This window comes from Pterocles gutturalis, unplaced genomic scaffold (genome assembly GCF_000699245.1).
Source record: "Pterocles gutturalis isolate BGI_N339 unplaced genomic scaffold, ASM69924v1 scaffold20834, whole genome shotgun sequence".
In the NCBI taxonomy this organism is placed as follows: domain Eukaryota; kingdom Metazoa; phylum Chordata; class Aves; order Pterocliformes; family Pteroclidae; genus Pterocles; species Pterocles gutturalis.
Window position 1 is genome coordinate 1 of NW_010136234.1, and position 25,654 is coordinate 25,654.

At 43.1% G+C, this 25,654-nt stretch overlaps 1 protein-coding gene across 1 annotated transcript; it reads left to right on the forward strand.

Moving 5' to 3' along the window:
- Positions 1 to 1,437: 1,437 nt before the first annotated feature.
- On the forward strand, positions 1,438 to 25,037 carry ADARB1 (adenosine deaminase, RNA-specific, B1; the record flags this gene model as incomplete). The annotated part of the gene is made up of 7 exons (XM_010082243.1): positions 1,438 to 2,170; positions 2,368 to 2,659; positions 10,489 to 10,603; positions 12,964 to 13,132; positions 13,651 to 13,799; positions 14,406 to 14,574; positions 24,607 to 25,037. Coding segments are annotated over 7 exons (1,868 nt in total), but the record flags the coding sequence as incomplete, so codon positions are not given.
- Between the last annotated feature and the right edge of the window lie 617 nt (positions 25,038 to 25,654).

A 25,654-nucleotide genomic window follows, 5' to 3' on the forward strand; every position in this document is an offset into this window, starting at 1 on the left:
AATTTAATTGCCTGGAATTTAATGTTCAGTGCTGTACAATTCTTTGTTGTGCTACTGTGATTTAACAAAATCTGTTCCTACTTTGGCTTTTTCTTTTGATCTTTTCTTTTTGTTTCTTCTTTTTTTTCTCTTCGAGCACCGAAAGGAGTAACCTATCGAGCTTTTGCTGGAGGATGTTATAAATGAAAATTTAGTAACCATTCCATCAGCTTTGTAACATGGGCGAAGTGATGTGTGCATGGTAGGGGATTCTTAGGGAAGACTTGAAGTGTGGTTGAAATTTGTCACTGTGAAAGAGAGCTTCCACCTTGGTTTGCTCTCATTTCAATTAATATGTATCACCTAGTAGCAGTGTAGATGTAATACAGATATTTTGAAGTTTTGGAACAGAAGAGTTTGAAATACTTGACTTACTAAGTGTGCCTTTTCATTCATAAATGCCAATATAAAGCAGAAATAAATAATTTCCTTAGTTTCATTATCAGGGTAAAAATGAAGGCTTTACAGTTATAGCAAATATAATTCTTTAAATATGCTTCTGGCATGTTTGCCTCAACTTCCTACTTTAGAAAATAAATAATTAAATTAATATTACATATTAATATTACATATATGTTAATAATCCCTCCAGTTAAAATGTCATCATTGTGACTGCGCAGCTTTTGTCACACCTGTGTTCTGCACAGAGAGGATCTTTATAATGATTTTTGGGTTTGTAACTCTGTGACAGCAGTTTTCTTACTTTGCAAAATAATTAATTACAAAATAGCTTGTAAATGATGAATTTAAGGTTTCTTAATAGAAAGCTGGGTGGAAATATATGAAGTAGTCTTGTGAGCATGCTGGCGCAGCGGGCAGCTGTACTTCCTGAGCAAATTGGGGTGAGGTGAAATGAACGGCTAGGAAAAGGATAAAAAAGAATTGAATACAGAGAAAATGGAATAGCTAAAGAGAAACAGAAGCATTCAAACACTCTACATTCAAGATGCCTACTGAAGGAACTGCCTGATTTCTCATGGCTCGGGTTTTGTTTATGTCATTTCTCAATTTGAGCAACTAAAATCACTGAGGAAAAAAAAGTAATATGAATAAAATAAGAATAAAGTAGAATTAAATATGCATCTCCTAGTACTGGTCTTAAGCATCAGTTTTTATTTTACTAATGGTAGTTCTTTCTTTTATAGGCGTATGCTACAATAACTTACATTTCTGGCTTAAAGCATTTTTCAGCCAAATGTAACTTATGAGTACAAGTTTTCTTCCAGCATGATTTAAATGGAAAAGAAAAAGTTGCAGTGTTTTATTGCTGCATGATTGTATCAAATGTGTGGTTTGAAAATCATTCTTGAGTGTGTTATTTCTTGAATTATATTGCATTATTATTATCTCTGATCATATTGCAAAACACTAAGCTGTGAGCACACATCACTTAACCAGTTACAAAGGGAGATAAAGGAATCTATAAATTTTGCATTTACAAGATCCTGCAACGAAGGCATTGTAAGTTACTCTTTCTGGGCACCGCAGGTTCGAGCAGCACTGACGTTAAAGAAAACCGCAACGTGGACAACGTTCCCCCCAAGGACGGCGGTGGGCAAGGTGCCGGGGAGGGGACACAGCTCTCCAACGGCGGCAGCAGCAGCAGCCGAAAGCGTCCTTTGGAGGAAGGCAACAATGGCCACTCCAAATTTCGCCTGAAGAAGAGGAAGAAAACACCTGGCCCTGTTCTGCCAAAGAATGCCCTGATGCAACTTAATGAGATTAAACCTGGTTTACAGTACAAACTCCTCTCCCAGACAGGGCCGGTCCATGCCCCCATGTTCGTGATGGCAGTCGAAGTCAACGGGCAGGTATTTGAAGGGTCTGGCCCAACGAAAAAGAAAGCCAAGCTTCACGCTGCTGAAAAGGCTCTGCGGTCTTTCGTCCAGTTTCCAAACGCCTCCGAAGCACACCTGGCAATGGGGAGGACTCTGTCGGTCAACACAGACTTCACCTCCGACCAAGCGGACTTCCCTGACACCCTTTTCAATGGGTTTGAAACGCCCGTCCCTTCCGATGCTTCCTTTTACCTAGGGTCCAACGGGGATGGGTCCTTTAGCTCTAGCGGGGACTATGGTTTGCCGTCGTCTGCTGTAGCCAGCAACCTTTCCCAGTCTCCTCTCCCCACACCATCGCCCTACCCCTCCGCCAGCGGGCCGACCAAGCGGACTTCCCTGACACCCTTTTCAATGGGTTTGAAACGCCCGTCCCTTCCGATGCTTCCTTTTACCTAGGGTCCAACGGGGATGGGTCCTTTAGCTCTAGCGGGGACTATGGTTTGCCGTCGTCTGCTGTAGCCAGCAACCTTTCCCAGTCTCCTCTCCCCACACCATCGCCCTACCCCTCCGCCAGCGGGAAGAACCCCGTCATGATCCTCAACGAGCTGCGGCCGGGGCTGAAGTACGAATTTCTCTCGGAGAGTGGGGAGAGCCATGCCAAAAACTTTGTCATGGCTGTGGCGGTGGGCGGTCAGACTTTTGAAGGCTCGGGAAGGAATAAAAAGTTGGCAAAAGCTCGGGCTGCTCAGTCGGCCTTGGCATCCTTGTTTAACATGCAGCTGGACCAGACCCCATCTCGACAGCCCATTCCCAGCGAGGGGCTCCAGTTACACTTGCCACAGGTGGGTTTTGTTGATGTCTTTGGGTCATGACCAGGAGTAGCCAAGTCACGCCTATTGAGTCTGCTTGGAGAGCATTTCTGCTGTTTGTTCTGCTTCTGTAGTTGTGTGAATGCATATATATGTGTGTATATATATATGTATATATGTATTAGGTGATTTATCCACTTACAGCTTCCGACAATTGCGTGAACTCTTTACATTCTGTTGGACAGAGAGGAGGCTTTGCCGCTGATGCTTTCAGCCTTTATCATGTCACGTAAGAGAGCGCCAAGCTCAGCGCAGTGCCAGCTTGGATTATGGTTTGTGCTGAGGAGAGGTTGAATCACGTCTTGCTCATCTTAGGCAGCAAGACTTCGGTGGAGTTCAAGTCAGAATTACTGCTCTAAGTAAAATCATTCTTTGATAAAACAGTTTTTAGCAGAAAAGAAAATTGTTCACATCTGTAAGCTGAAGTTTGTTGGCATTACAGAGCTGAATAATGGAGGTCAATAACAGATTAAGTGACGCTAATGCAGTCTTCATGTATTTCTAGTCTCTAAATAAACGACACATGGTGCGTGTCTCTCAGACATGTGGCTAAGTGGCTGTCACCTAAAGGATTGTGCTCTAATTGAATTAGTTAAGTGTATGTAAGTTACTTAGGCAAGTAAATCCAGATGAGAAATACTTTAAATCAAATAATTAAGAAACTAGAGGAAGTATCAAACATACCAGACATAAATAAGAAGTTTAAAGGAGCTAGAACGGAGTAATTTTTAATTTTTTTAGTGAAGAAAAATTCTCCCTTATTTGCTTGCTTGTGTTTCTCCCCAGTCAAACTACACTAACTATTTCTGCTATTTCTGATGCGTCTCTTGGGTCTTTTTAATGATATTATATGCCTGTCTAAGTTCAGATACTTACCTGTGACTTTTTTGCAGATTTCTACCTGTTTATTATGAGAGTTTCAAGGCTTTGACCTTTTCTATCTCAAAATATTTCATTTCATTTATATTTCATTAAAATCATAAGTTACCGGTCTCACTGGATAATGTGGGATTGAAGAGCCTGAGTAGGTGTTGTGACTATTTTAAATATGTTATTTTCTCAAAATGAGCGGACAATATGCATCAGTTAGAAATTCCCATATGCTTTATTTTTTTAATATTGCACAATTATTGATGAATGTTTCCTTCATTTTCAAATCTAGGATCGTGCTATTTCAGGTAGCTATGATTTCTTCAGAAGATTCTGTCACTTCAGGCTTAATTTTTCACTGTGCTTTTAGGAGGAGATTTGGCCTCAGACACCAAAAAAAAGTCACTGCCAGTCATTTATGTGTCGTTAGTTCCTGAATCAGGAAAATGGTGAAAACTGGAAGAACAGGGAAGTGGGGAAGAGCGCGAGGTGAGATGTGAAAGAGGTGTCATTCCAAGAGGGTAAAGTTGTTTCTCTGCCCAGCAGCCCAGCGTGTTAACAGTTTACACAGCCTCTGTTCCGTAAGGGACTTCCATGGACGGCTGGCCAGCGCTGGGTTTTTCTGAGCTCCTTGCCTTTGTCAGATTTTGTCCCAGGCAGCTGTCGCAGACCTTATGGGACAATCAGGGCGTTCGAGCCTAGGGCTACGGTGTTAAAGAACAAAAAAAGCAACCCATGCAATCATTATTTTAAATTTTTTTTCTAGTGCTCCTACACTGACCTTGATACACATCTTGTGTACAGCAAAGCGTGCCCCAGGGCTAGCTTGTGTTTTACCTGTCTTAGGTGTGCACTGAAACAGGCTGGAGGAGAACCCGCTGGGAGTTAAGAGTAATGCCAAATACACCGGGTGGGAGGGGGGAGGTTGCTGGTGCTGCCTTATGCAGACCCGATTCAAGGTCGTTTATTTATTCAGAGGCTTTTGATCAGCTTGTGATCAGGACGTCGCTGTCCTTTCTGCACTTTGCTGTGTTGGATTACCCTGCTTTTAATTACCATTAGCTGCCAAGTTCTTGGAACTATATCAAGGTCTGTTCCATATTAGTGATTTTGGTCTGGTGTGCATTAATAATTAATAAGGGATTTAAGCGTTTGTGATGTTTTCAGGTCCTGCTTTATTTATCTTCTTTTTTTTTTTTTTTTTAAACTCTGCGCGTTGTTTTGCAGAGTGTTTACTCGGGATGTGTAAAGATATTAGATTTGGAGATAATCCTAAAGTGGGCAAAGTCAGAAACACTGAAGAGTACAGGAATGATGTAAACGAGGATAGGGTTTGTTATAATGCATAAAACAAATAAAATGCTGATTGGGTTGGAAAAAAATGGAAGCTAGAAACATGGAAGGGAAGGAAAAATCGAAATACCAAATGCTCAGTGGAAATAATAAAAGTACAGTGGGGTTGTGCCAATGAAGATGTTGGAATTGACTGCCTGGGTGGCAGGTTCAAAACCTGTCTGTGGCTTGTGTGTTAATTTGTGGTACCTTGTGAAAAAAAGCGAAAGAGCAGAAAGAGTGGAGAGGAGAGAAGAGGTGATCCCAGCTCCGGAGGTGGTCGCGACTGTTGTCTGAAATGCACATCCATGGTCACACACCACCCCATAGCTGCAGGCGCTCTGGTGGAAATTAAATGTGCAAATACATGTGCAAGCTATCAAACAGAATACGAGGACAGTTGACATCAGAAATCAGCTTATAAAATGGGCGTAGGTATAATCTTATGGTCTGTAGAGTGGGTTATCGAGGTGCTGATCCCATGGTTTAATACACTGAAAACCAGTCTCTGCAAAGCGAGTATCTTGCTTACAGCTTGACCTTTTGTGAGGAGCGAAGCAACGTTGCCTGTGGTGAGGAAAATCTCTTTGCTAGTGAGTTAAAGCCAGTAAGTCACTCAGTGTGTGCCCCAGAGGGGATGAAAATGGCCTGCTGAAAAAGTCACCCATCGTGCATTTATTACCTTGCAAGTGAGTGTGTTAAAATGGACTTGCCTCTGCAGAACAAAGAAAGTATTTTTATGGTTAGCTACACTTTGTAAAGTGATGGCCATCCTCACTTTACCTCCCACTTGGCGATGCAAGGAGGTGTCCTGTGTTCTGCAATAAGCCGCAGGACATACCAAGGGCTCTAAAATGCGTGTTCTGCAAGTTTTACTCTTTTCCATGGAGCAAAACTGCATGTTTCAGCATACTTAGTTTAATAGCATTAAAAAGTTTAAGTGCATAGCTTGTCATAGGTCTGCAGAGTTGGTAGGTGATGAGTACCAGAGAAGACAGCAAAATGTGAAGTCTTTTAAAATCACTTCTGAAGACAAGGGGGTCACACATTTCTGGATGAAGCGTGGAAGTCAGTGTGACCAGGTTTTGAAAACTGTTTTTGCAAATCTGATTTCTGGGTAAAGGAGTATTGCTGAGCACTCGACCACCACAAAGAGCAACGCTGGGCCAGGAAAAAGCTGCTTCTCACACATCATCCTGTCCCTGGTGCCACGTCCGTGCCAGCAGCCCAGCACTGGGAGGCGGGTGGTTTGCAGGGGATGCTGGTGCTGGCTGAGGCTGCCTCCATCCGTGGAGCTGGTCCTGCTGCTGAGCAGTGCTTTGGCCATCTCAGGAGGTGATGTTGGACATCACAGGAGATGGGAACGGGCTGAGCCTTGGTCATCGGGTGGTGAGCAGTATCCCTGTGTTATCACTCACTCGTGTATATTACTATTGTCATCTTTATTATTTCCAGTATTATTGTAGCTTAGTTATTAAATTGTTCCTATCTCAACCCACGAGTCTCTTTTCCCTTCACCCCTTTAATTCTCTCCCCTATCCTCCAGAGGCAGGAAGGGTGACTGAGTGGTCGTTGTGTAAGATTACAAGACCGTGTTCAGCTACAACATTGCTGCGAGATATATATTAACTCAAAGCAGTGTCTGTGTAGAACCAAAATATGTGTAGAAAAGAAGTATATTCACTGTAACTTCACCAGAGAAAGGAACAGCACACCCAAAATAGCTTTGAGCTCACATGCCTTCATGAGCAAACTGTCAGCTATTTTAGGTCTTTTGTTTTTTGAATTACCCAACTTTGAATAATGATTAAATGCAGGAGCAGGGGTAGAGAAACAGTGTGTCAGATGTTAGGGCACTTGCTGGGAAGGTGAGACACGAGTTCAATTTCTGTTTCGATTAATATTGATTTCTATGAAAGGGAGTAGAGTTGGAACAAGAAGTAAAAGATCCCTACCCGGGCCCAGTGGCCTGGGATTGATGTGGAGACAGCTTCAAGTCCTTGGTTTTGAGATGGGGACAGCAAGGACATCATTTTAGGAGAGTAAGTCTTGTTCCCAGCGCTGCAGGAGTGTGTTCATAGCCTGCCTTATTCCCATTTCTGCCATGCTCTTGGTGACTCCTAACTATGTTAATGTAATAGGCCACTGGGGAGAAAAGGATGATTCTTCTAATTTATTGGGTACTTTCATAAAAGATCAGAACCTTAGTAACTACATCTGTAGACATTTAATAGTTTTTATTCCTCACCACCCACCTGTTGTCACGCAACTTGAGCATCAAATAGAATAAAAAACCCTTTTAATGTATCTGCCTGTTTTCTGACCGTGATTTTTTCCCTCATCTCCTACAGTTCCTCCTGTATTGTTCACATCTCTAGCAGACGTTTTGTCTCACTTGAGTTCTGCTTGGTCCTTCTTATCAGCCCTCCCTGGTGCCTGGCTTCATGTTCATTCGAGCATTTTAGGTTTCCTTGCCAGCAGCTTAGTTCCATGCTGGTTGAGATGCAATCCAAACTCATCCTTCTGTGCCAGCTTACATCTTCCCAGAGGGACTCACCATGTTCTCACTTGAATACTGACACCACAGGTTCTTCTGTTTTGCTTATTATGAGAAAAAAATAAATCTTTTTGGAAAATGTTAATGTATCCGCCCTGTAAACAAGCATCCTACCCAATTGCTGTTCAAGCAGTCTTTTTGTCAGTGGTATTGGCGGGTAGGTTTGCCATGGGTTTCTTCCCAGAAACACTTGGCAGTTTCAGTTCCAACCTCTCAATGAGAACCTCCTCAAGCCAGCCCTCGTTCCCCCAGGGAATGGATGATTGTATCAGCCTCCGTTTGGCCAAGTAGTTTGAGGATCTATGTAGCAAGTTCTCCGTGTTTGGTGATCCTAGAAGAAGCGTTCCTCTGTGTTCACTCTTGGCAACTGGTTGCTTTTGGGGCAGCATTTTGGAATCGCCATTTCTGGTACGTGCAGAACTTTGTGGGTTTTGTGTAGCTCAGAGTTGGAGAAGCCTCCTCCTGTTACCAGTCATCACACTCACTTTTTTTTCAGAGAACCGGTGACCTATATTGTTTATTACATGGATGGCAAGCCTTTCTGGCAGGCTTTGAAGCCTCTCTGAAGCATGTGTTCTTTTTGCAGATCAGGTCCATCCCTATTTGGAAAAGTTGGTTTCGCTAGTTCCGCAATACCATATTCCATCACCATGTCATTCAACATGATTTTATGTTGCCTGGTAGCTAGTCAGCTGCCAGCTGTGTTCTCCTGTTCAGTGTGCAATGATGTAAGGTAGAGCAGAAACATATGTATATATATATATATAACAGAAATGAGGGCATAAAGCTTGCAGCTGGGAAGCAGTATCCATAATTCTGCATTGGGGCTATGGATAAAATGCTGGAACGAGGACTCTGTGTCTTGTCCCTGTGGTAATCAGCCTGTGTGACTGCAGGGAAGTTAATCATTTAAGCCTTCAGTGTATTAATTTTCCATTTCTAAATCCAAGATGATAACAAAACTGCCGCTCGTTATTTTTCTTTTGTGTATTTACCTTAAATTTCAGCTTTCTGCGTTAGGTAAGTACTAGCACGGTTAAATGCATATTTTGTGCTGCGTGGTCGTGGTGCTGTCAGACCACAGACCGTAACACAATTTTGGGTCCAGCAACAAAAAGACCTTGTTTGAAAATCATTGCCTGACCAGACACGTTTATAGCCTCTGGGCAAAACTGTGCTTCTGAAAAATTCTTCAATCTGTTGATAAGAGTTTCCGGGCTGTGATCCATTCAAATGCATCAAGAAAATTTGTATTTGCCATGTTGAGAGTCTTCTGACTGTACAAGTTGTGCAGTTGGAAAAGGTTGACCAAAGCTTGGCACAGATGTGACCTGAGTCCCCAATGACTGCTGGTCGCTTGTCTCCAGTCAGATTCTGCAAAAAGCCATCAAGCTCTGAAATCACGACACGTGAGCTTTAATTATTGCTTCCTTGGCTGCTAGAGCTTTTCCAGAAGGAAGTTAACATTGAGAGCTCCTCCACGTTATTTCTAGGCTGTCTGTTCTTATGAGCATTGTTAAGAGAATGGTGGTGAATCAGGTTGGCAGTTTTCAAACCTTCTTTTTCTTTTCTTTCTTTTCTTTTGACCCTGGCAGTCTGTTTTTAGAACTGTGTTCAAGAGTTTGTCCTGTTCCAAATGGGTACCTCTAAACTCTGCATACTGCTGGGGTGGGAGCAGTGATCTTCTTCCATTCCTAAGAGCCCAAAGGCAGTTTGTAAGCAGAAGACTCTCTGCCACAAGCATCGTTTTGGGCTTGATGTAGTTGCTTACCTGTGGGTTTAGCACCACGGCGGATGCTCTTGGGTGTATCCAAGACATCTGCATGGTGCTGGCAGGTGTGACACAGGACCTGTGTCCTTCTGCTGTGTCAGCCTGTGGGCCAGGTGGTTATCCCAGAACATCTCAGATACTGCTGGGTGCCAACACACGGACAACCAGATCGAGCTCTTTCCACCTGGCGCTCTGAGATAGGGCCCTGAGCTCCCTCCCCGGCTCTGCGCTCCTCCTTGCCGGCTCCTGATCCCAGTGCTGGTGGCAGATGGGTGGGGACAGGCTGCCCCATCTCTCCTGCCAGCCTGGGGACAGCTCATCATGCCATCTGACACGGAACGTGCCTTTCTCAGCCTTGGCAACAACCAGCTGTGCTAGTGATGCTGTTGCATAGGTTGCCCTGGTTTTTAGTTTCTTTTCAGGCAAAAATTCAATAATTTGATCTTGACTCATCTCCTCTAGCTGTTGCGGTTCCAGCTGCCTTAAAAACAGCAGGTGAGATTAGCTGCAGTGTTGAACTAAGCCGTTGTTCAACAAGAGCAGGACTGCTATTTTGAAGTTTTCCTTCGCATTAGAAGCTAGCCCTCCTTCCAGGCTGAGCGGCATTGCTTGCTGACCCTGCTGGCAAGGTACAACAAGGCTGTGGCTGTTATTGTGCAACTTTTCCTGAAGGTGAAAGAGATAAATCCTTCCTAATTTTGAGCTAAGTGATTTTCAGTTATACATTGACATTTTCTATTCCTAAATTAGTATATGTATTGTAAAAATAAGCAATAGAGATGTTTTAACCAGTGTTGAAAACATTAATTCTTATTTATGCAATAGCTAGATAATTAATTCAATCGTTATAAAAGGTTTACACGTTGGTTTGAGGAGCCTGGTTTGTGCACTTCAATCTTGTCAGGTCCAATGTTGAGAATACTGAAATAATGTGTTTTGAGGTTTGAGCATGAGAGTATAGACTTATCTGTCTATCCAGTTGTTCTCCTAAGCCTCAAATGTTCATAACGATCATGAGCATTAGGTACTTGGATGCTTGGCTTGGCACACAGAGCTCTGCTTCCACTTACAAAGAGCTGCGAGTGCTCGGTATGCCTGAAAACTGGACCCAGCCACCTCCTTGAGATATGGCTGATGCCTCAGAGTCCATTTTTAAAGTGAGCAATAAAAACTCGTTTAATTTATTGTGTCAAGCCTTTATAACCCTAACACTGCTGTAATTTTAAAATTATTTGTTAATTTTCTGACATGTGTTTCTGTGTGATCCTGCAGGTTTTAGCTGATGCTGTTGCACGCTTGGTTGTAGATAGATTCAGTGATTTGACAGAAAATTTCACCTCTCCACATGCACGTAGAAAAGTCCTTGCTGGAATTGTCATGACAACAGGTAAATTTTTAAGAAAAGTACTATTTTAACTGCTTAAATATGAGAGCTTTGTTTGTATTCTAGGAAACTGTCTTTTTGCAGTCGACCAGTATAGAAATATATTTTTAATCTTTAATATATTTAAATTTATTATATTTTTTAATCTTCAAGGTACACTAAATATAGCAATTAAATCTTGGCTAGAGATAATTACAGGAAAATTAGACCTGCAAATACTTCTGTTTCCACAGAGTTCCTGTCTTCTGCCTTATCGAGACATCTGAGATAACTCATGGTCTACAAAATACATTTACTTTTTAAAATTAATTGTGCAAATTTTTGGAAGGAAATATAAAATAAATTTCACCACATTGGTCACACAGATGGCATTCTTGGGTTTTGGCATATTATGTAAGAAATGATGCTTGCTTTCCCATTTTTTAAGGTTTTACACCTTGATGAGTTATTCTTGCTGTATTTTCTTCTTACTGCTTTGTGTCTCAGTCATTTTAGTAAAACCATCTGAAGAAGGCAGCTTATGTTTTGGCAGCTGACACTGGTGTGCGTGTACAGGCAGCAATAACGTCGTGCTTCTCCGATTGCTGGCACGAGATCTGTGCTCTGCCAGATTGCCCAAAACAGTGAAGTTCTGCCCCAAGCTAATCTGCATCCATGCTGCTGCTGAATTTTCCTCGGGCTAAGATTTCTCTTGTTTTCAATCCGTCCAAACCCTTGATGGGACTTTCATTTTGGGTCTGTCGTGAGACGTCCCCAGTGAGTTGTATGAGTCAGAGAGATACCGGTGATAAATGTCCAGCCTTCCCTTGTCAGTTTGGGCAATGCCAGCCCTTTCCTCCCGTGGGGATGTTTGTCAGGACCTCCTCTGCAGAGCAGAGAGGTCTTGGGGTGCTGATTAGGGGTGGAGGAATGTGGCAAAGGGACAACGTGGCCCAGACTCTGTCACAAGAGATCCTGGTACATGGGGACAAAATGGAAGGAGGGTGAGAAGACTCATGTGTAGAAGAGTGCTGTAATGTTGAACATCCTCTCTTCCTTTCCCTGAGCTCTTACTGCTGAGCACAACGCTTGTGGTGTGGGATATCCCTTGATGCCTGTGGCTTAGCTGTCCCGGCTCTGTCCCCTCATGGTCTCCTGCCCACCCCCCCCAGCACCCTGGCCCTTGGGAGGTTTTGATTAACTGAAAAAATAGCTTTACACAGAATTAGAAACCAGCTTTGCATGGATACGTGTCTGGGGAAGCCCTGGACTTAGCCGACCCCTTGTGTTGCAGAGGGCAGCATCTCCTGCTTTTCCTCCATGGGCTTCTCCTCCAGCCCTGCGGCAGGAGCGGGCAGCTGTGCTCACCTTTTTTTTTTCTTTTTTTTTTTTTTTTTTTTTTTAAGGCCATATATTTCATCCCAATTACCTTTTTAATGACTCACCAATTCCCTTGCTGATTACTAGTTGCACCCCTTGTATCGGCACTGCTGTGGTGCAGACAGGTGGTTGGAGAAGCATCCTCAGCTCTCAGTGCTTGGGGTGTGTTGAAAGAAAAAGCGTTCTTCTCTTTTTTCATACCGCAGTAACTGTTCTGTGGGAGGAAGGCAGCAGAAGGCGTTTGGCAGGGCTTGGCCGCTGTCTGCCTGGAGAGCCTCAGAGGAGTTCGTGTGGCTTGTTGGGGCTTTTTTTGCCGAGTGTTTTGCTAGAGGGATGTAACATTTTGACCTGTCTTTCTGAATTCTTCATGCAGCTGACCTTTTTTTTTCTGGTGTGATAATGACAGTTCTCTGTATAGAAAACACCCAAAATATTTTTTAATTCGATTGGACGGAATTATTTAATACCAAGAACTACACTTTTAGAAGCGTTTTACTGCTGATAAGCTTTACACTGGTTTAAGCATTTAAACTTCTTCATTCCCTAGTCTTACCTTTCCTGTTGTTGGCTTCTATAACATGTTGCTGTGTTAATAAATCAGTGCCTTTCAGATTTCTAAAGTTGCTGCGAGTATCTGCATAGGTGGCCAGAAGGTACATGCTGGAAGCTAGCTCGCTGCCCAGGGCTCAGGAGAAAAGCACCGTCTTTGAAGCTCAGGCTTTAATAAACTCTTCCCAAAGAGTGATTTTTCCCTGCAGGTTTTCAATTCTTAGCTCGTCTGAACTCCCACATGAAGAACTCACAAGAACCCGTACTGGTACACGGAGGGTATGGCTGAGTGAAGCTTTTGCTTTAAGGAAAGAAAGTATCAGAAGAAAAAGCTTTTTTTTTTTTTTTTAAATAAAGAAACAAACAAAAAATACCCTTGTTGGGGTTGTGCAGGCAGGTAACTTAGATTATTTGTGATTTTAATTGCATCTTCCTCCTGAAATCTTTTTTTGCAGGTACAGATGTGAAAGATGCCCTGGTAATAAGTGTTTCTACAGGAACAAAATGCATCAATGGTGAATACATGAGTGATCGTGGTCTTGCATTAAACGATTGCCATGCGGAAATTATATCTCGCCGGTGCCTGCTTAAATTTCTGTATACACAACTTGAGCTTTATCTAAGGTAAGCTGGAGGGGGGGGGGGGGGGGGGGAGCTGGTCACACGGAGCTGAAAAGGTGTCTGTGTGAAACATCTGTCTTAATTATTCCAATGTGAAAGACTTCTCCTCTTGCATGAGGATATTTAATTGATAACTCAGGCCCTTTGCCCTAAAGTTTGACTTTAACAGAACATGTATTCAGTTAGGTGTCAATCATGAGAGGGGATGACAGGGAAAGTAATTTGGAATCATTTTGTAAACTGTAAACATGCAAATGAAAATAATCTCAAGTGGGTTAAAAGTTAAAATGATGTTTAATTTGCTGCTAAGTGCCTGAAAGCTCTTGACATCTGGGGATGTCAGGGGCGCTGTTTCTTGTCTCGAAGGTCTTTTAATTTTCTTATTTGTAATAACTGTTAGATTTAGACTGTAAAATTTCCAGGCATCCTGTGTTTGTTACGAATGCCTCTTAAGACTGCCTGGCTTATGGTTATTTATGTGTTAATGTCAGTTTTGACTCTAGCTTTATTCTCTGTTTCAGCAATAAAGAAGATCAACAAAAATCCATTTTTATCAAATCAGAGCGAGGCGGGTTTAAGCTGAAGGAGAATGTGCAATTTCATCTCTATATCAGCACATCTCCCTGCGGCGATGCTCGGATCTTCTCACCCCACGAAGCAGCACAAGAGGGTATGACAGCAGCCCGACTCCAGCGAGAGAGCTGAAAATATTCTTTGAGCATGTACAATTGGCACAGTTAAACTTTAGGTGTCTTCTTTTCCTTTTAGTGTAGATGTGTGTTAGACAAAGATCTCTCCAAAAAAACAAATCTGAGCTGTTCTTCCTGAGTGGTAGAAGTTAAGTATAGACCGATCCACCGCGCGGTCTCGAAGAGGCTGAATGCTAGCTGAGATAAGCCAGTGAGTCAGCACGTCTTTGTACAGAACTAACTGGACTGTTTCACTGTTTCCATCTTTTAATGGCGGTTGTCTGCCTTGCCCCTTTCTTGATCTGTCCATTAACTTTGTTCTAACGCGCAGAACAGAATTGAAGAGCTACCTACTGTGTGCTGCTCCTCCATGGAAAGCTTGGTTTAATTGCAAGTGTCTTTTAGAAGACAGTGTTTGTGAGAGATGTCGGATGCTGTAGCTAATTTGCGAGGAGCAATAGAAATTATTATGAAAGCCAGCAGTTACGCAGGCAAATACCTTAAATCAACTCTTCTTACTGTAATGCTATCTGTAAAACACTTTGGCAATGTTTCTCAGCTGATTGTAAGTGATTTTCGTCATTTAGATCAAGGGGACAGGCATCCAAACCGCAAAGCCAGAGGACAGCTACGGACAAAAATTGAATCTGGGGAAGGGACCATCCCTGTGCGCTCTACTACCACTATCCAGACGTGGGATGGCGTATTGCAAGGAGAACGGCTGCTTACCATGTCCTGCAGTGACAAGATAGCGAGGTGAGATGTCACAATGTGTTCCTCTGCTATTGCTTTTTGTCACTCAACAAGAAAGGAGGGTTGCATGAGACCTGCAATGAATGTGTAGGCTATTGTTATGTCTTATTTCGTTGCTTAGAGGTAGCGTGGGGGTGGCTGTAACTCCAGTGATAAAGCTCTGATTCTTTGCTGTAATTAGTGCCAGACCTCCTGCTGGCTTCAGAGGCAAGGTGAAATCATTATCATTCCAACCACTTCAAGTCATGACAGCTTTGTTTTGTATTTATATCACTGGGAAATAGCAGAAGAATGCTCCCCCCCCAAAAGTAGTATAATATTAACAAAACAGTGCAATAAATCTATTACATTCGTTATATTTGGATAACTGCCTCTGATAATATCCATCCTTATCCCATTCTTGGAAAGGTTCAAGGCCAGGCTGGATGAGGCTTTGAGCAACCTGGGCTGGTGGGAGGTGTCCCTGCCCATGGCAGGGGGTGGAACTGGATGGGCTTTAAAGGTCCCTTCCAACCCAAACCATTCCATGATTCTATGATATCAAAGATACATACATGGTCCATGGATAGATTTAGATTTGTATTATTTTGTACAGGGGAAAAAGCATTCCAGTTAAAAAAAATCGTAATTGATGGGAACTTTGAATTTTTAACTTTAAAATTATTTTAAGTTTAAATATTTTTCTGTAATTAAATATTTTGTTTCCAACACTAGTCCTTTCATCTATATTTTATCTGATTCCTTCTTTGTTGTCCTTTTTGACAAAGATTGAAAGGGTTTTTTCTAAAATCATAAATGGACAAATGATTACCCCCCCAAAAAAAAATTAGCAGAAGTATCGCAAGTATGGTAGAGTTGCAACATAATTTTTTGAAATTAGTCTGTGTGTTTGCAGCCTCTGTGTTCTTGCAAACTAGATGAGAAATGCCAAGTTTTTAATCTGATGATACTTTAGTTATTTTTTAATTAAAATATCTCTGCTGTTTTGTCAGATCACAGTTAGTCTGCTTCAAAATTTAGTAAGTGTATTAAGTTGGAACTATTCTTGTGAACTGCGTATGCCAAATCAAAAATACAGGAGGAAGGTTATGTAATCGCATTTTTTCCTGTAGTCTTGTCTCAAATAATCAGCATCTCTGTTGAAGGAAGACACGTTACTTTAGTTTAAATCTCCCTAACAGATGGATAGGCCTTTTTCACAGGCTATGACCGTGGGTTGTTGAAAGGTAATTCTACAAATGTGACATTTCAGTTTCTTTTATAATATTTTCAATAAAATTCACCAAATAAATTCCCCAGCTTCATGCCAGCCTTCTCCCAACCACCCGACATGGTAATCGTGCCACATTCGTTTGACTACTTTCATCACGTCGTCATTGCTGTTAGTGCAAATAAAAAAAAATGAAGACACTTCCTGAGCTAGAACACATTTGACTATTTTGTTGATTTTGTGTGATGCAGAACAGAATCCATCTCTCGCTTGCGTAGCTAGCTGTCACCTCTCCTTGGGGCTAATGGGAATAATTTTGTTTGTGCCAGTGAAGGAAGCAAATAGAACCCTTTGACACAGAACAAAGACTGTATGACGGGTAAGGAGGCCCAAATTTTCAAATTATTTTTCTTTTTCTTTTATTCTTTTTTTTTTTTTAACATTTCCCTGACACTTACGACTGTGTTTTGTCCATTTACATTTGCAAGTAATTGCTCTGTAGCATCCAGCAGTCAGTGCTCCAGTACGCCTGAGCCCTGTAAATTCCCACTGAGCTTTCCCAAAGGTTCACAGTCCCAGCCCAGAAAAGACGTGGATAAATTCAAGGTGCAGGATTGCCCAGGCAGGACAACAGCCTCATCTGTGTAGATTATAGGTATAATCCAAGCTGTTATTCCCAGCCTCTGAGCGCTTTGTTGCAGTGTGCTGCTGTCTAGCACGCTCCTGAGCCTGGTGGGAACATCCAAGAAAAATGGTGAGAAATTATGGAAAGGCCATGAGTGTAATCCCATCTGGGTCAGAAGCATTAGAACAGGATTATCCTAGTGTGTTAGTGCCTGGTAGCACCGCAGTATGGTGTTAGGGTGGTTTCTGTGGCCAGAGTAATGGTTTTGGGACATTAATACACATGCGTTTGTTTTAAACGTATCCTAGCCTTGTTCCATGGTGCTTTATTGCGTGTGCTTTTGTCATTCTCCTTTTGATTTGTCTGTCTACCCACATTAATTTTAAGTTTTTTGGCTTCAAATAGTTACTTACCTTCTCATGAAACATTGCAGTTGTGACTAATGTCTTGTTGAGAAGAACAAAATGTTTTTTGACCCCATTTTGTTGGTAGGAAGGTTGTAGGAATTGAGAAGAGCTTTAACATTAGGCTAATGGGGAGTCGTTGGTGCTGTTCTACTCTGAAGAATGGAAAATACTATTTCTGATAATCTTTTGTGTGAAAGAACATAATCTGCCAATGCAATGGCCTCGTTTTCTGCGTATTCAGAGCAGGAAACCCAGACGTTTGTAACTCCGTCTTTCTCTTCATTTCCCCAATGACCCCATCACCTAGTTTTCTGGGATGGATGAAGTTGCACACACCCATCCTAAAATCCTACGCGTGCTCACTAAAGGCTGCATGTTCTGCAGCTATGTCCATGCCCATCCATCTGTCTGGGAATTGGAATATATTTCTAAGTAGCCAAGCTCAATGGCGGAGCTGGTGTGATTTCTGAACAGCGGTAGATCGAGCAGTTCTTCTCACCAGTTCTTAATCCAAGTGACAGTGCCAATGTATGTGGTATGTGGTGGCTGTGTGACACCTCGGTAGAAAACCTGGGGGAAACTGGTAGGAAACCACTACCCAAGAAGTAGCATATAAATAACCAGATGTAGCATCATGTAACCTCTCAAACCAGTGACCTGAGTCTTGACCCAGGCTCACTGGTGTCCAGCAAATCCAGGCAACAGCAGAAAAGCTGGGACGAGTCAGAGCTGCGTGGTTGCCAGCCTAGGAACAGCTACAAGGGAAAACACATCCTCTTGTCTGTAATTGCAAATCTGACCTCAGGATAGTTAGAAACACAGAATCACAGAATGGTTTGGGTTGGAAGGGACATTCAAGATCACCCAGTCCCACCCCCCTGCCATGGGCAGGGACACCTCCCACTAGCCCAGGTTGCCCAAAGCCTCATCCAGCCTGGCCTTGAACCCCTCCAGGGATGGGGCATCCACAGCTTCTCTGGGCAACCTGGGCCAGTTGTTAATGGGGAAGTCATTGGTGCTCTTCTACTCTAAAGACAGGAAAAAACTGTTACCCCTCGTCCTAGTAAAAAGACGTTTGCAAGAAGTGCTACTGGCAAAGGCCATGAACTTCTTGCATTTTTTGATTTATCATGTGGGCCGCTGACTCAGCCGCTTGATGTAGAAGAAGCTCTGACTGTGCTCCATGGAAAGATGCTGCTGCCTGTTGATGCTGTGGCTCATGCAAGATCGTAGAGATTCAGTTAATCTCTTACAGAAACAAAGAGAAGTCAGATTTAAAAGCAGAAAAGAAATGAGATTGCAGTTAGCTGAAAGATGTCAGCTCTGCCTGTTTGTCCTGCCAGGTGGCAAGAGCAGAGCCCAGCTGGGTGGCTGTCCCTAACCTGCAGATTGTGACCTGCCCAGGGTGGGGGTGAGGTGAAGGTGGGCAGGAGAAGTGTCTCCACACATGAGTGTTGCGCCACAGTGAATGTGGTTGCAAAGACAGACAGAAGGAGTTGTTCAGCCTGGAGAAAGAAGAGAAGGCTCTGGGGAGACCTTAGAGCAGCTTTCAGGGCTGAAAGGGGGCTACAGGAGAGATGGGGAGGGACTCATCATCAGGGGGTGGAGTGGTAGGATGACGGGGAACAGTTTTAAGCTGAAAGACACTGGATTTAGATTAGATATTAGGAAGAAATGTTTTCCTGTGTGGGTGGTGAGGCAGTGGCCCAGGTTGCCCAGGGAAGCTGTGGATGCCCCATCCCTGGAGGGGTTCAAGGCCAGGCTGGATGAGGCTTTGAGCAACCTGGGCTGGTGGGAGGTGTCCCTGCCCATGGCAGGGGGTGGAACTGGATGGGCTTTAAGGTCCTTTTGAACCCAAACCATTCCATAACTCTATAAATGCTGGTCACCAATCTACAGAGGCAAAGGCCACAGCAGGGCTCAGCGAGCATCCCCGGGGATGTTGCTGGCCTTCAACTTGACAGGCTGATCACCGCAGTCTCAGGAACCAGGAACATGCATGAAAACCCGTGGGCACAGCTACTGCAAACGCGAGCACCTTCTGCTCAGAGCTAGTGGCACCCCCAGGGTCTGTGGCCTCCATCAGCTTTGTAGGAAAAAGCAAGTTGCCCCACACCCTGGATGCGCGGTGGTCGTGAGGAGCTTTTGGTTCACGTTGCAATTCAAAAGACCTTGAAATCTCGTTGGTGTGGCGGTAAGCCAAGCCTGCCTTTGGGGTTACTCCTCAAGACAGCTGCCATCCCAGCTGTGTGCCGTGGAGTAGGGCAGGAGGTGCGTGTGAGAGGGCAAAAAGGCTTTCTGGGGATAGTCTGATATCTTCTCACATGTCAACGCCTTCTCTCCTTTGCAAGAGAGTGCTCCTCGTGGTTTGGTATCAGTCTCTGGTTTCTCTGGCCTCTTTTTTTGATCAAGTGTGATTGAGAACAGCACAAAGGTTGAGCAAGTAGGATCAATCAGTCAAGTATTGATCAAGTAGGATCCTTGATCAATAGGATCGAAGTGGTGAATATAGAAGAAGGAAACCAGTGAGTACGATAAAATTGTAAAATTTTGATTTCCCCAATGCGGTGCTCATGTAGAAAACCTCAGGTGAGCACACTACACAGAGAGTATCCTCTGTGCAAATAGACAAGAGCTGAGCACAATTCATGTGCACAAAAAAAGACCATTATTGGGGTCTAGGCTGTGAAGGTGGTGAGATGGAGCATTTCTTTTTGACGCCTGGGCACAGACAAGGTAGAGGAGGTGGGAAAATCTTGGTGTCGGGGAAAATTTGGTCTTTTGGTCTCACTGTTGCTAAGCTAAACTGTGAACTGTAGAGCAAAGCGGGGATACAGGGCACCCCAAGCTGTTCTGAATTGAAGTAGTTTTTGGTTTGCACCTGCGATTTTTCAGATGGCTGAATTTTTCATGCTCAACAAAAATACTCAGTGAAAAGCAGGGTTCTTATGTAAGAAAAAGACTGCGTCAGAAAAAAAAGATGATCTGCCAGTACAACTTTGATGGAAATTTCTCAACAAATCAATAAACCTGATACCAAGTAAGAGAGCTGTATGTAATTATGCATTATTTCTTAGCAAGCGGTGAATATATGAATACATGAAGTAATAAGGAGTTTACAGAGGAATAAGAAGAGGTTACTAAAAGGATTCATGTTATACCTCGGTCAGACCAGATGTGGTTTGTTGCTCCTCACACAGTTTGCTCCATCTCGCATCATTTTTCTCAGCAGAGTGGTCCAGCTGAAATCCGTAAGATTATTGGCAGGAGAAAGCATCATGTGTCCAGTGCCTGGGAGCGTACTTTCAGGAGTGTATTCTCTGATGGAGAAAGGGTTTCAGGAGAGTCCCAGCACCTGTGTCAGGGTGCTGCATCCCTCCTGCACCTTGCATCTCCCTGCCTCTCAGCGCTGGTCCCCGCAGTTGTTTGTGGAGCTGTGCTGTAAACTGAGCTAGAGAAACTGCCTCTGCAAAATATGAGGCCAGGGGTTTGTTCAGTTTTTTTTTAAAAAAAAAAAAAAAACAAATGTGAATCATGTCACTGATATGACTTTATGGAGAGCTGTACAAGCAATAAAATTAGCATGCTGAGGAGGATCAAGGTGGTGGTAGGCAGAGTCCTCTTTGGTCAGGCTTGGTGCTGAGGAAATGCTGGGGTGCAGCTTCACGCTTGATAGAAACAGCAGATTACAGCATCCTTCGGCTGTCATCCTCCATATGTTTTTTAACTGTTTGGAGCTGCTCAGTGGCCAGATAGCTGGACAAACTTATAATTTCTTTTAACTTGTGCCAGAAAAGCAGCAGTAACTCATACATGTAGCGATGGGAGCAGTGAACCTCCCAGTCCAGGGGCTAGTAAGGGCCACTACGGTATGTCAGCTGGCCTGTCTGGGGAAAGAGGACAGCTTGTGGGTTTGATTTGCAGCTTTTGTTTCCCTTCTCATGCTTAAATACTTTTCTAATTATTGCTAGGAGAGCGTTAGAAATTTAGTTTCTTCGTCAAACATCGTAGGACGTAAAAACCATCTTGATGAGCCGCTCGCTCGTAGAGAGTGAACCAAACTGCTTGGTGACTCTGAGTGCTCCTCTGCCTCCCAAAAGGCAGCTCAGAAGCAAAAGGCCATGTTCAGGATGAGTAAATACGCCTTTGTTCGGCCTTTCTGGTGTCACGTCAGGTTGCCCTCCCTCGTGCTGTGCATCACTGGCAGAACCGCAGGGTTGAAGCTGAAGGAGTATTTGCACAATGCTGGTGTTCCCCATCCGCACCAGGGACCCTGGCTTCCCTGGCGTTAGGTGGCCAACTCTTTGATGGAGACCTGTTCAGCCCAACAACCATGGTCGTACTCGGCTGCTGAGTAAATCACCGTTAGCTGTAATGAGATCTAGACATCCAGCTCAAATCAAGGCACCTGCATTGAAGTGCTGGCAGTCTGGATCTAAATCCTGTGGCTTGCGCTTTGCACCAATATAAAAGTTTCTATTTTAAATGTCAGTTTTACTTTGAAATTTTTTGAAAAGTTGGTGAAAGAAAATTCTGGTAGTAACTTAAAACCAGAACCCTCAGAATATGTAAAAATACTGTCATAAGCGGCATTGGGTTTGTGGTCAAGCGTCTCATATTTTTCCAGTGAGAAACCTTGTGTTGCAGAGTGTCTCCATGTGTTCTTCCCTTGCGGCAAATCTCTTGTCTGTGCACCTTACTTTAGGCATTTCAGTATCTCCATTGATGTGACGTAGCATTCCTGTATTCTGCTTTAGGGCTTTTCTCTGTTGAAAACGTGGAGCTAATTTCCTACTTTACTGGTGAGAAAATGTACTTCCTGAGTCCAGGCTGCTCTGTGGTCTGCCCGGTTATCAGGTTGTTTTACGTGGGAGCTCTACATTTTTGCCCATTTTGCAGGAGAGATTTAAACGGCTGAATTAGTGATGGGAGAGTTGTCTTCTGCTATCCCTTTCTTGAGCCATCAAATGCTCCTCCATGAGTACTGTACTGTGGCCAAGGTCTGTGTCACAGTGTGGAAAGGTCTGTGTTACAAACTACATCTGAGCCTTGGAAGGTTTGAGTTTGTAAACTAGATTTAAGTCACTTCAGTTACTTAGCCCTTTTCCGATACTGTTTTTAATGTGAAGAAAAAATCCTTTGCTTAATTCTTTCACTGGAAAGGCAATACTGACTTGAATCAAGTTTTCTGAAATAAATTTTTGCTCTTTCTGCCTCTGCACCTCACGGTTTGTAGAGAAATACAGAATTTGGCCCATTAACTTCAAAAGAAGTTCTGGTTTCGGTACACTTTAGTACTGGATTGCAGCATTTGTTGGAGTGTGTTCTGACAATCCGTGCTTGTAAACCGAACGGACGAGGCAGTTTTACCGTTTCAGGAGGCAACGCCCGTGGCGTTTTGAAAACTGATGTGTGGTATCAGTGTAGCTTCTTCTCAGCTTAGATCTAGAAAGGCTGGTTTTAGTGGACATGCTGATGGAAGTGAGAAGTTACTGTTTGGCGGAAAGAAGTATGGTATAAAAAAGGAACAAGAGGAAAGTCCCTGTGCAGTCCTTCCTTTTGACTCTGTTACAATCTGCAGCACTTCATTTGGGTTTCCTCTTTATCTCTGTATTACTGCCTGTTTGTGATCCCAGTATGTGTGTCTATAGATAAGTACGTGTTCATTTATTACAACAATTGAAATTTAAAGCTAGTTTTATAAACCTAACCATTATCCAACCCTGCCTAATCAATATTAAGAGCTTGTTTGGGTGTTCACACTCCTTTTAATGAAAAGAAGTTGAGCAAGACAAACTGTAGCTTTAATTTTCAGTGCCAGAGAAGGTCACCAAGTGTGGGAGGAAGCAGCAAAACACAAGCCCTGGAAATACTGAAGGCTGAAGCAAGGAAAAGGGTCTGGCAAAGGTTTTATTTAGGGAGCTAGGGCTTGCCAGAGGAATGCTTCAGCCTTTTGTAAAATGTCCATCCATCACTCAAGTACTGTTCATGAAAAGTAAAATGTGATGTGCCTCACTGAAGGAAGCTCAGCTTGTGCATCTGCAAGTTTCAGATACAACTGTAAGCCCCCAGTTTGCAACACTTACTCTTGAACTCTTTCCAGATATTTCTTTTGTAATATTATCTCTGTCTGTAGCAGTCCGGATGGTTCTCTGCGTTTGATGTAGGTAATACTGCAAATAACAAGAAAATAACTGTTGTGATTCATTCAGCACTTGAAATACCTCTGTGCTTAAAAAAATTCTAGTCATGGTAAGGTCCTCTGGTCAAGGAAAGGCAGCTAGGCCTTGGGAAGCAATAATTTTCACTTCATATCTTTACTCTGGCGTTTGGTTGCTAATTGTATTTTCAGTGTTATACAAAGTACACCTTTATTCAACGTGAAATGTTCTATTTTTTATTAGCACAGTATTTTTACTCATTCATTAGGGCCAGCTTTTTTAATGACAGGTGAGTAAGCTAATGCACATTGCCTCCACTTTCATCCTCAGTAAAGACATGCAAAGAAATTGTTTCCTTGGGATTGTAATTTTTGGCTTACCCTTTTTTTTTTAAAAAAAAAAAAAACAAAACATTTTTGCAAGTCTTGTAGCCAACATATGTAGTTCAGTTTTTGCAGCAGTGAAGCAGTTGTACTATGTGGTTTCTAACCTGAACTGATGACAATGTGTAGCCGTGCCATCCCAGAACAAGCTGCAAGAAACACTGTCAGCAACAGTACAGTCCCCTGTTTTCCTAGCGGCATCTTGCAACCCAGTTTAGGATGACCCTTTTTAGAGGGACAGCCATTCTGTGTGAGCACACATGCTTCCATTGCGCTCATCTGTTTGATTCAAGCACCAAAAGAAACTTCCTGCTGCTTGTGTCTGGGTGTTGCAGTTGTACTCAAGTACGTTATTTGAACAGTGCCAAGCTGTTTGCAAGTATACCTTGGAGACAAGGACAGTGAAAATATTCTGCAGGAGACTCTGAGGTTTCGAAAAGTGCTTTGTATGACTGTTGCATACTGCTTGGGAGCCAAAACTTGATCAAATGAACACAGCTGCAAAAACAACCCTTCAGTATTTTGCTCCTATGCATACTATATCCCTACCACTGGACCTGACCCAGCAGGACAAATCAAATCCCCAGATTTTATAAGTCAATCCCAGACAGGGACTTACGGCTGGGGTTTCTGAAGCAGCTACAATGAGCAAAGAGGATATTGCACTCTTTGCATATTTTCAGTTTTCACATTCAGTTTTCTCCCTGACCATGGATATTGCAAGCAACTACATCTGTCCTTTCTGGCAGCAGGAGGTGGACAGTTTGGCCAGGGTGTCAAGGACAAGCTTTTCCTTGAGGTGCTGAGGTCTTGCAGACACAACCCTTCTTGCATTCTTGGAAGGATGGTTTGCCCACTGCCAGGTATCTTTTGGAGGCATCAACTACTGTTTCTCACTTTGGCTTTCTCCTGACTGAATGATTCTGTCCATCTCTGGCATTAGGGTGCTGGAAAATGCATCACCAGCCTTGTTAGAGGGGATGTAAAGCTATGAAGTCTGCTCCTAAAGTGGATGCTGACCTGTTGCTGTAGGTCGTCTTACTCGGGATTTCGTTGAGCGTCCCGTAAGCTGATCAGTGAAATTCTGGCAGGTGTCACTGCTATACTACCATAAGTCATGTAGTCAAGAGGAAGAGCTGAAAGTCTGGTCCATTGTGATTGACTGCTAATATGTCTGGCAGATGTTCCTTGTTCCATTAAAAAGAAAGTGTTTTTTTGTTTTTTTGTTTTGTTTTTCCCTCCCTCTTAGGTGGAACGTATTGGGTATTCAAGGAGCCTTACTTAGCCTCTTTGTGGAGCCAATTTACTTCTCTAGCATCATCTTGGGGAGTTTATATCATGGGGATCATCTATCCAGAGCCGTATACCAGAGGATAGCAGAGATAGAAGATCTACCACCTCTTTATACACTCAACAGACCTTTACTTAGTGGCAAGTATCTAATGGAGAAGGCCGTGCCGGTAACTAAGTCTGTTCCAGTAGCAATGTGATTTTTGCAGTTCTCAAAACCTCGCAAATCATGTACTGTGAGTAAAGTGCTTTCTGATTACAACAGAGAAGTTATGGGCTAAACCTAATGTAGATACTCAGTCAGAAGTACCATAGCAAGGATCCTTCATTGAGTTAAAAAGCATAAAGAACTAAGGGTATGAACCTTTGGATGCCGTTTCATGTAATTGCTGTTTGGAGCATACCCTAGCAATGTGTGAGGCAAGTTGAAGACTTCCCCAGTTTAGTGAAACCTCTTCCCACCCATGCAATAGCGTGTTAGCTCTCACCATCACTTCTCTTGCCATTGCAGATATTTGTTGAACGGCCACATCATTAATCAGTATGCCAAGGCAGACACACGGGGTTCACAATTTCTAGATCAATAACCAACTAAAAATGGATGGAGAGAACATCTCAGCTGCCATTGGTTGTATTTTCCTTTTGTCATCTCTGTTGGATGCAGCATTGGCTTTAATTAGCATGGCACCCAACTTGTTTGCATGACCCAATAATCATAAATATTTTAATTTCTACTTTGCAGGTTAATGCACAAATGCTGCATTCAGAACCTGGTGGCACATTCTTTGGGAATATTTTTAACAGAGAATTAAATATATCTGACAGCAACATGGCAAGCCCCAGCTGGTGTAGTTAGCGGTTGTCTTTTGCGGGTGCTGGTGAACATTTAAGTCCTGTTCTTTGGCTTTGCGCTGATCCTAGGCTTTAGTGAGGCTAAGAGGAATGGCAGTATTTTAATTAACAGGTCTTAACTTCTAATTGAGCCGTGACTTTCAAAGGAAAGTTTT